The sequence below is a fragment of the Talpa occidentalis genome, unplaced genomic scaffold (assembly GCF_014898055.3).
Source record: "Talpa occidentalis isolate TD23 unplaced genomic scaffold, MPIMG_talOcc4v2.1 talOcc4.16, whole genome shotgun sequence".
Classification (NCBI taxonomy): Eukaryota; Metazoa; Chordata; class Mammalia; order Eulipotyphla; family Talpidae; genus Talpa; species Talpa occidentalis.
The window spans coordinates 14,948,247-14,958,615 of NW_023601653.1; the positions used below are offsets into that span (position 1 = coordinate 14,948,247).

General features: G+C 41.2%; 1 protein-coding gene across 1 annotated transcript in view; it reads right to left on the reverse strand.

Annotated features, from left to right (window-relative positions):
- APAF1 (apoptotic peptidase activating factor 1) overlaps positions 1-10,104 on the reverse strand; it is a 54,759-nt gene extending 44,655 nt beyond the window's left edge. Inside the window, exons 1-5 of the mRNA XM_054696839.1 lie at positions 9,661-10,104; positions 7,571-7,769; positions 7,265-7,454; positions 6,031-6,228; positions 11-194 (exon numbers count right to left, since the gene is read on the reverse strand). Of these exons, the coding sequence (XP_054552814.1) occupies positions 11-194; positions 6,031-6,228; positions 7,265-7,454; positions 7,571-7,708 (710 nt within the window). The 5' untranslated portion in view covers positions 7,709-7,769; positions 9,661-10,104. The remainder of the gene's footprint in view (positions 1-10; positions 195-6,030; positions 6,229-7,264; positions 7,455-7,570; positions 7,770-9,660) is intronic.
- Positions 10,105-10,369: the final 265 nt, after the last annotated feature.

Sequence of the window (10,369 nt, forward strand, 5' to 3'; positions counted from 1 at the left end):
CTGACGGTACCTAGGGTGTTTGCGTAGCATCAGAATTCGAAGACGGTCTTTAGCCTCTTCAATATTAAGTGGAAGCCTCTGGGAGAAACTCTCATCCTGATCCAACCGTGTGCAAAGATTCTGCAATTTCATCAGAAGCCCAGGTTTGTCTTGTTTCCCAACTGAAACCCAATTGACACCGCCTGGGAAACAACCTGGTAATGAAAAAAATAATAAATGTAAGGTCTCTGAACAGGAGTCTTCCTTCCCAAGATTTTACTGATAAGCCACAGAGATGCTCCAATCTTCAATTTCATCACATCCTCAACTTCTTTTGATTTAGGGTATAAATTTTGCTTGTAGGGTATCGTGGACCTTCACAGCCTGAATCTAAGAAAGATGAAGATGTGCAGAAATTGAAGTTTGGTGTAAATCTGCTGCTTACTGATAAAATCTTATCAAATGAAATTTTACAATTTTTGTCCTATGTGTTCAAATGACTACTACTATGTTTCTCAGTCTCAGCACTCCTGATTTTATCGGCCACATAACTCTTTATTGTGAGCGACTGTCCTGTGCACTACAGTTTATCAGCCTCCCTCACCTCCGTTCACTAGATGCTACTAAAATAGGATTCCCCCTTCCCAGTTAGGACAACCAAAACTATTTCCAAAGGTATCAGAGGTCCTCTGGAGGTGGGGAGGAGGGGCACAATCACCTCCCGAAAAAAACAAACAAACACTGAGGTCCAGGAACATATAACTCATTCATTATGGTTCTCATATAGAGACTGTTTACCTCACCTATTTCAGAGTTATTATGAGAACATGTGAATTTGCTATGTTTAATGGTAAAGGGTTATAAAAATAGTATTAGTAATATGGATCTCAGAGCACCTTGCAAATATTAAGCTTTGAACTAATAAGTACTATGGACTTTATTACTATTATCACTAACCATAAAATATCTTAAATGTGTTATTTTTAATTAAGCATTAGTATACATATTTTTACTTACATACATATCAGGAGCCAAAATCTTAAGCCTTCACAGACTATACTTAATCAGCTCCAGATAGATACAAAAAATGCAAGAGGGGTCCCTATGTGTAAAACATTGTGAACAGTAGCATTAGACTATACCAATGGCATTAACCATTAAGATTTATATTATGTGATCCTAAAAACTATAAGAAAAAGCAAAAATTAGCTACAAATATAAATAAGCTGTAGTATATCAAAGGGCAATTTATTTACTGGTATTCAAAAATAATTAAGTACAATAAATTACTATTTTAAAAACTAAATCATCTAAAAGAAGTATTTGTAGGGCCTCCCCAGTGGCGCAGCGGTTGAGCGCCGGGTTGCGAAGCTGCCCACAGCCTCTGCAGCGCCGGTTCGATCCCCGGCTGCTCCCTGGCCACCGGAGGAGGGTCCCACGTGGCGCGCAGACCTCTCCTGCTGCCCGCTGCTCCCCTCAGCAGTGTACTTCGGTCCTTCTGTCTGCTCTGCTCCCCGCTCTGGCTCTGGTGAATTCTCTCACCCTCCCGCGCTCCTGACTGTACCCAGTGCTTGTATAAATAAATAAATAAATAAATAAATAAATGAATAAATAAATAAATAAATAAAAATCTGTAATAAAAAAAAGAGGATATTATAGAATCAAGTCTTGAAAGGTGAGAAAGTTCAAGCAGTGCACATGTAGAAAAGATTTGATGAGGGTTAGCAAAGAATAGAACAGAATGTTTAACGTCAAATTTTCTAATATGGTAGCATTTCTGGAAGTGGCAAAGTGTCCAGCGTGTGAGCAGGGAAATATATGGCTGACAGGGAGCACAGAAAGTGGTCACCACAGATAAAGAAGGCAAGACACTGAGAAGCCAGGATCTGGATGACTCATTCACATAAATGCTGAACTCACTAAGAAGACCAACAGAAGAAGGGCTTCAGTTTAGAATTAAGAACTCTAAGAGCCAATAAGTGAGAAGGCAATAGCACAATAGGAAGAGATTTGAGAAATGAACCTCAAAGGACAAGAATTTAGCTAGAAAAAAAGAGAAGTATTAATGGTCTAGATGAGGCAACAGAAGCAAGCACAATATCATTCAATTTCTGAGGTTGTAGTATGATGGCCATATTGGGAAAAAGGTGCTAAACCCACTGAAGAGGGCTATAGAGAAAATGGGATCCTCAGGGAACTACCAGTTTCAGACAAGGCAAGGAGGTAAACATTCTAAGAACAGGTTGATGAACAGGAGGAACTTCCTGATCCTAGAGGAGGAAGTATAGAGTAGGGACAAAAGGCTTTGAGAAGGAGGGGGGGGGGCACCTAGATCAGAATTGGTAACACACCAAGAACTAACTGCATGAGAATGTAAAAGATAACAAATAATTAAGAGAAAGAGAACTCCACAGTAACTGGGGCAAAGATGGCACTGTGAAAGCTTCAGTGCCAATGCCTTAGAAGATGGTAGACATCAAGCTCCAGGCTTTACTCCTGAAGTTCTCTTAGGTTTCCTTCAGTGTATGTCAATAGTCATGAAATGGTAAATTCCTGATGTTTCCCTAATGACATAGCTGTGTTCTGTCTGTGTACATGTTTGCAAATGCATAGGTAAATGTTTGAAAAAAGCACACTCTAAACCGTTAACCGTGATTATCTCTAGGAGGACAAGTGAAAATAATTTTTACTTCATGTAAATGAAAATACTACTTATGCAATATGTAAAACAAGAAAATTTAAACTACCTATGTCTCCTAAGAGTTTTTTGGTTTTTTTTTTTAATTTAAAAATTTTAAAGTGGGGGATGGGGGAGAATTTTTAAAGATCACCCCAGAATTAAAGACAAGACAAAGGGAATATCCTGATATAACTAGCAAATAACTCTACAGATTTAAATTTACGTACGTATTACCTATATCAAAAGATTTTTCCTAAATTTAAAACTAAAAAAAATCGGGTATTAAAAACATGCAAGAAAAAAATAAAACATTACTATCTTTAAAAAGAAAGGCAGACCAAATGACCACCTGATTTGCAAGTCTATCACAATATGACAAGCTAGTTCAATACTAAGCACTAACTCCACATTTCACAAAGACTAAACATCTTGACTATGGATGGGCACAAGAGGGAGCAAGTCAGCTTTGAATAAGGTGTGTACCTATAATTCATTCAGAGAAAATTACAAGTTGTCTTTACTCAGAGAAAATTAACCTCATCCTACTTTCTTAGAGGTCTATCCTGGTAACAACCAATAACATAACAGCATCAAAGGTATACTTATATGTTTTTTTTAAATTTCACCTTAATATTGAAAGGAAAAACCATTTCTTCACAATAGAGGAATTTAAGCTAATTTTATCCTGAAATATCATTGGTGATAAACTTTGCAGTAGAGGTTAAAAAAATATGAGTAAATATATAAAAATAAATACTTGGCCCTGAGACTTGCATGGAGCTGAGTCTCAGGAAACTTCTTTATAATGACAAGGTGGGGGGAAGGGGAAACAAGGGTGAGGACATACTCCTGACAAAAAGCATGACCAAGGGCCTCCCTAGCGGCGCAAGGGTCAAGACGCAACCTATGAAGCAATCTGCAGCCACTGCAGCAGGAGTTCGATTCCCAGCCCAGCTAGGGAGCTACCCAGCAGGAGTTCGATTCCCGGCCCAGCCAGGGAGCTACCCACACGGCGCTGCAGACCTCTACTATCTTGCCCACTGCTCCCCTCAGCAGTGTATTTCAGTCAATCTGACTGTTCTGTTCCCCACTCTGTTTCTGGTGAATCCTCTCACACACACACATACCCCCCACCTCTGGCCTGTACGCCAGCTCTTGTATGCATAAATAAATAAATCTTAACAAAAAAAAAGTATGACCAAGACTGTTGACCCAGGTTATGACTACAGACCAGAGCCAGGCAGTACAGTGGATGAGCCCTAGTTTCCATCTTTCTAAATCCCTTAGAGGTTTAGTCCATTAATTTTGCCATCTCATCATAAGCCCTTTTAACAAATGTATTATAAACAATTATTAATAGGCACAAAGGATGGGGAGGGATGGTGACAGGTACTGGCATTGGAGTTTTGATGGAGGGTGAGCCATGTGCACCTGTGGACTGTGAAGCTGTACACCCCAAAGCACAGTTGTGTGAATGACTGGCGAATCAATAAAATTTGAGGAAAAAAATAACAACTAGAAGTCAAGAACTGCATTTAAATTCCTCTAGAACTCATGAAGGAAGGAAGGCCACCACGCCAGGGACTGAGAGCTCTGCGACCAAGGAATACCTGACCTGCCAAGCGCGTAGGTCAGCAGTGCACCTGCCACACGTCCTCAACACTTTACTCACGGTCTGCCCTTCCCCGCTCCAGTAACTACCCACTACCCTGACTTACTCTTCAGCCCCACACCTAGTCTGTCTAGCAAACTTCTGGTCTCCCTCTAAACTCCAACTGAACTGTCATCTCATTCAGGAAGCCCGTCTGGTCCATCCTCTTCCCCCAGAGAGTTCACACTTCCTTCCTTTCTTCTAACTTTGTACCTTCTACTTGTTTCTACTGTTCAATTTATCACACACATTATACTTTTTCTACATGTCTGTCTCCCCCACTAGACATTCACTATGAGTGAATTCCTATGCATAGGCCATGACGTTTTGGAAGCCCAGTGCCCAAAAGAGAGCCAAACTCCACCGCGGGCTCTCAAACATTTCACAAATACATGACACCTGAAGCAAAAAACAAATCAATCTAGAAGGCTGACCTGCAAAATTGGTATGCACATCTAATATAATAGACATGTTACTAAAAGATTTTTTTTAAAGATTTTATTTATTAATATACGTAAGAGCTGGGGTATAGGCCAGAGGTGTGCAGGGTGAGAGGATTCACCAGAGACAGGGCAGGGAGCAGAAGAATCAGACTGACTGAAATACACTGCTGGGGGAGCAGCAGGAAAGACAGGCGAGGTCTGCTGCACCATGTGGGTTAGCTCCCTGGCCGGGGATCGAACTTGTGCCACAATGGCTGCCAATAGCTTGATGGTGCTGAGACTTAACCCTTGCATCACCAGGGAGGCCCTAAAAGAGGTTTATTTTTAAAGATAAGTAACTGATAGAATTAACTAAAGAAATATAATTAACAGTGTAATACAGAGAGCCACATACACGGGAGAATGACCCACTGAAGAGTTCTCTAAAATCTTCTCTCCAACCTCCCCGAAAAAAAAAATAAAATAAAATCTCCTTCCCTACAGGACTCTGTGCCAGAGCAGACAGTCAAATGACAGGAAGATATAAGTCTAATACTGCCTGAAAGTCAGGGATGTAAGATAGACAACCATTAAAGATCCCTTTTCAACCCTAAAATCCTCTCAATTGTTAAGACACAAGGGAAGTAGTTTCATTTTGGCAATAAAAAGTGCCATTTGACATATATACATGAATCGACCGGCCTGACTACCAAGTCTCGCTGCAACAGACATAGACAAAATATTCCTAAATTAATCATGTCTGTAGTAGGCAGAATAATGGCTTTCTCAAAGAAGTCCACATTCTAATCAACAGAATTTGTACATGTTACTTTATATGGCAAAAGGGACTTTGTAGATGTAATTGAAGATTTTGAAACAGGCGATTACCCTGGATTATCTGCAATTCAATATAATTATAAGGGCCCTTATGAGGAAACAAGAAGGTCAGAGTCAGAGAGAAGAACACGTGACAACACAAGGAAATAATCCGGGAGACAGACTGAAATGCTACGACCTGCCAGCTTTGAAAATGAAAGGAACCACACATGAAGGAATGCAAGCCACATCTACAAGCTAGAAAAGGCAAGGAAAGAATTCTCTCTAGAGCCTCCAGAAGGAAACTCAGTTGTACTGAAACCTTGAACTTAATACCTCTAACTTGCAGCTCTATAAGATAATCAATTCGTATTGTTGTAAGCTACCAAATATATGATCGTTTGTTATAGTATTAACAGGAAATTAATACAATGCCTAAAGAATATCTCCTTAGTCAGCAACACAGGATGATGAAAACTTACTTTGTAGGAAAGAATGATCTCGAACAGCTTCTGCAGCTAATACAGACTTCCCACAACCTGCCATCCCATAGATGGTGACCCATCCTGGTTCACCGTTCAGTTTGCAGAGTTTCTGCTGAATTGCATTCACCAGCTTCTTCCTAGTAACAAAAACAACTGGCCTCTGCGGTACTCCACCTTCACACAGGATTGTCCTCACTGAAATTCCAAACAAAACAAGAAAAATGAACAGAACTTTGAAATGGTTACTCAGCGTAATAACATCAAAACAAAATACTAGAATTTCCAAGGAGAAGAAAATGTGAATAGCATATTAATTTCAACTTTCTGGTTTCTCAAAACACCTAGAAAAATAGCAAACATGTATCTTTCAAGATAGCTACAGACAACAGAAATCTCCATCTGTACCTCCCGTTACTCATCCTTTTCTTCCCTGACTCTCCAATTTCTCTCTCTCCTATTGAAGACTGGAAGGGGAGTGCAAAGAAAAGAAAATGCAATTCCTTTTAAAAGCATATCTCTAAAGATTCTTATTCTTTCTTGTGCATGAACCTGATGAAAACACAGAACTAGAAAACTTAAGGTTTTCTATACATTTCTATTTATATAAATTGCCTTAACTCTAAAAGTTAGGATATGTATATTACCACCTCAGCACACTGAGCAATAAGAAAATATAAGGTAATACAGATGCAAATAAAAATATGTAAATTGGTGGGCCTCCCCGGTGGCACAGTGGTTGAGCACTGGGTTGTGAAGCTGTCCGAAGCCTCAGCAGTGCCGGCTAGATCCCTGGCCTCCGGGCGAGGGTCCCACATGGCGCGCAGACCTCTCCTGCCACCCACTGCTCCCCTCAGCAGTATGCTTCATCGGTCTGCCTGCTCTGCTCTCCCCTCTGGCTCTGGTGAATTCTCTCACCCTCCCAAGCTTCTGACTGTACCCAGTGCTTATATAAATAAATAAATAAATCTTTTTAAAAAATTTTAATTGGTTAACATAATTTTTTTTTAAATAATAAATTTTATTTTTATATTCCCCATACAATTGCAACCCCCCCATTCTGATCCCAATCCCTCCTCTCCCGCCCCCCACCCCTCGGTTAACATAATCTTTTAACATACAATTTTCAGTAAGCTAATCAGTCTCTTCAGCAGACTCCATCTACCATAAGATAAAAGTGCAGCAAAGTAACCATTATAATAGCTAAGCAATAGAAGGGATCATGGATACAAACCATATGAAGTTATTCCACAATCCGAGTCTTTGCCATTCGAAGAAGAGACAATAGGAACACCACCACACAGGAGAGCAGCGAGATCTTTATACCCTTCGTGTAGTAGAGCATTGTAGAAGGATATGTAGGAATGATTATCTTTTTTAAGTATCATTTTAATGAGCATAGCTGCTCGTTGCTGTTGAGTGGGCTAAAAAAAAATAAGTATTTTAGTGTACTATAATGTAAATTAGTAGAAAACAATGCAGGTTCTGAAATAAATTCTAGAATTTTCAGGAAAACACAGACTGCCTCAGAGGGCTTTACCTCATTTTTAACTTTTTCTTCCTCTGATACTGTTAAAACCCCATCAGTAATCATGTGATCCATGATGTAGGATGTTTTGATGTCCTGTTCCAGAGCTTCTCGATGCTGAAGCAAACAATTGCGAGCTTTTGCATCCATCCTTCCTTAATTTTCTTTCTTGAACTGTCAACCATGAGCTAGATGCAAATCATCAAAATATCTGTCGGGTAAATAAAGATGAGGAAAGATGTGTAATCTCACTGGTAATAAGAAATGTAAAATAAGAAGAGTTTTTTGGCAAAGTTTGGTTGCTTTTTTTTAATGGACAAAACTCGATGCTTTCAAAGTTCTGAGAGTACAATGGATGCAATATGGCAGAAGGTAATATGATAATACCAGAAGTGTTAAAGCATTATCTTTAACCCATAATTCTACGTCTAGGAATTTACCTCAAGGAAACATTCACACATGTATGCAAAAATATCCAGAGTTAACACCGAAAAAAGAATAAAGATGAAAACGACCTAAATGTCCATCATTCTGGGTATGTTTTTTAAAAATTAGAGTAGGTATCTAAAATGGAATAATAAACAGTCATTTTAAAGGACAAGCCACATACCTATGAACTGACATGTAAAGATGCTCAACACACATTACTGACTGCAAATTTATTTATAAGTATGCTCTCATATACAACATAAAATATGTGTTGTAAACATGAAGGGAGATGTTAGCAAGTTTGTTCAAAAAATGTTTGGTTACTTCCAAGTAGAAAGATTTGGAAGTTACCCCACCCTTCATCTTTTTTTCTATATTGTCTGAATTTTTTTAAGACATATCATTTTTACAAAAAAAGTCTTAAGGTTTTATAAATGCTGATCATACTGAAATTCTAAAGTTTAAGAACTTCTTGTTTTATCCAACACAAGACTAAACAGAGCATTGTTGGTACTAAGAATTAGTTTTCTCTGGAGATGGGTGGCAGCTCTAAGTTTTCATTGGTAAACACATTTCACACATGCTCACCCCAGTGATATTTCAGCTGAGTTGCTAAGTGTGACAAAGCAACAGAAAATACACTATGATGTCATTTCTTGGATTAAAGGAAAACAAAGAAAGAATAATATTCTTAGCAGTCTACTTTCAAATAAAAATATATTTTCTCCCAAGGGTTTAAACCCACATCATAATGTTTGAAAGTTTTTAAACCATTTACAGAGCCCAGCATGTTACAGTTGTGTCTCAACGGTTTTTGAGGCCCTCCTCTGTGCCAAGCCCTGAGCCTACAGATAAGATTAAATCGTATACCTGAAGGAATTCCCCATCTAGTGGAAGAGCAAAATAAAAAAGTAATTAGAATGTGATGTCAAGTGCAAAGGTGGAGAGATAAGCACAAGTAATTTAGCTGCATAGAAGAGCAATAATCTATTGACCTTCAATAATTTATATTCTTAAAGTGCCACTTGTAAACAAAGAGAATAGAACATTTGCCCATGCATCTAAAGGTTCACAAGTTGGAATTGAAGCTAAAGTTTGGAAACGGGGCAGCAGCCATTTCTTAAGATGCAGATTCGGCCACACTTTATTTTAAAAACATATGCATGAAATTGGTAAAAGAAAAGGTTGTTTTTAGGATCAAGACTTTTTTTAATGTTAATACTTTTACCATCTCAATTTAAACACAAACATCCCTTAGTTTATAATAATAAAACTCGATTTGGCAGAAGTATAACTCTTTAGGTAATACCCAATAGCTAAGCAAACCCATACTCTTTCCAACTTTACCTGCCCTGTAAAACTTAAACATGTAATTTTAAACACGTTTCAAACTGCACAGACTGAAATCTCCTGAGCAAATTTTCAGTGTCCCACCTTTTGTAACCACATCAAAATGCAATTTCTTCATAGATGTGCAACAGAAAGAAAGAGGCAATTTCATCCCCGAGAGCCCCAATACTTGACTACTTCCTCTTCAGATAATTCCTCTTCCTGGCCCTGGGGCAGGATGGTTTATCAGTTATTCCTTGTTCCTGAATCCTGAGTCTCTCTCTGCAGCTGGCTCGAGAACTTCCAAAAACCAGGCTCAGGAGAAAAGCAAGACCCAAACTTACCAAACCTCTGCGCCGAGGTCTTACTGGGACGAGCAGTCCTGGGGGGCGAGGCTGGGAAATCGGGGTGGGGGGTGGGCAGAGACAAAGGGGTATCCGAAAGGCTCAGGCAGGTTGGGGCCTCTGCAGCCCGGGGGATCTCCGACCCGCGGAGAGGCAGGCGCTACCCCCGCGGCCCCGGGGCGTCAGGGAGAGTCCTGGGGTGCCGGGGTGAACCCCGGCCCGCGGGCCGTCCTCTGGGTGGACCCCGCCCGGGACACAAAGGGAGAAGGCGCCTCGGGTTCCTCCGCAGCTGCTGCACCCCGACTGGAGCCTGGTGACGCCCCGACGCCGCCGCGGCTCCCTCAGATCCTCGCGAGCGGCCGACGGCCCGGCCCCTCACCCTGGACCCCTCAGCCCCTGTGCCCAGGCACACAGCATCCGCGTCCAGCGGCTGCTTCCTCCCCTGCGCCGCGGGGCCGCCGAGCAGTCAAACCCGCAGGGCCCGCCCAGCCGGGCCTGCGCGCGCCCGCACGGGCTGTAAACACGCCCAGCGAGCCTCTCCCAGCGGCGCCGGCGCGCTCCCATCGACGTGGGCCAGCGCGCGTACGCGCGTACGTGGGCGTGGCCTGCTCCCGACGCCGCAGCGGGGCCTCGTCATAGCAGAGCGCCGCATTCAAGGAGGGCGGCTCGAGGCGGGGGCCCGCACGACGTGGCTCCCCGCGCCCACCTC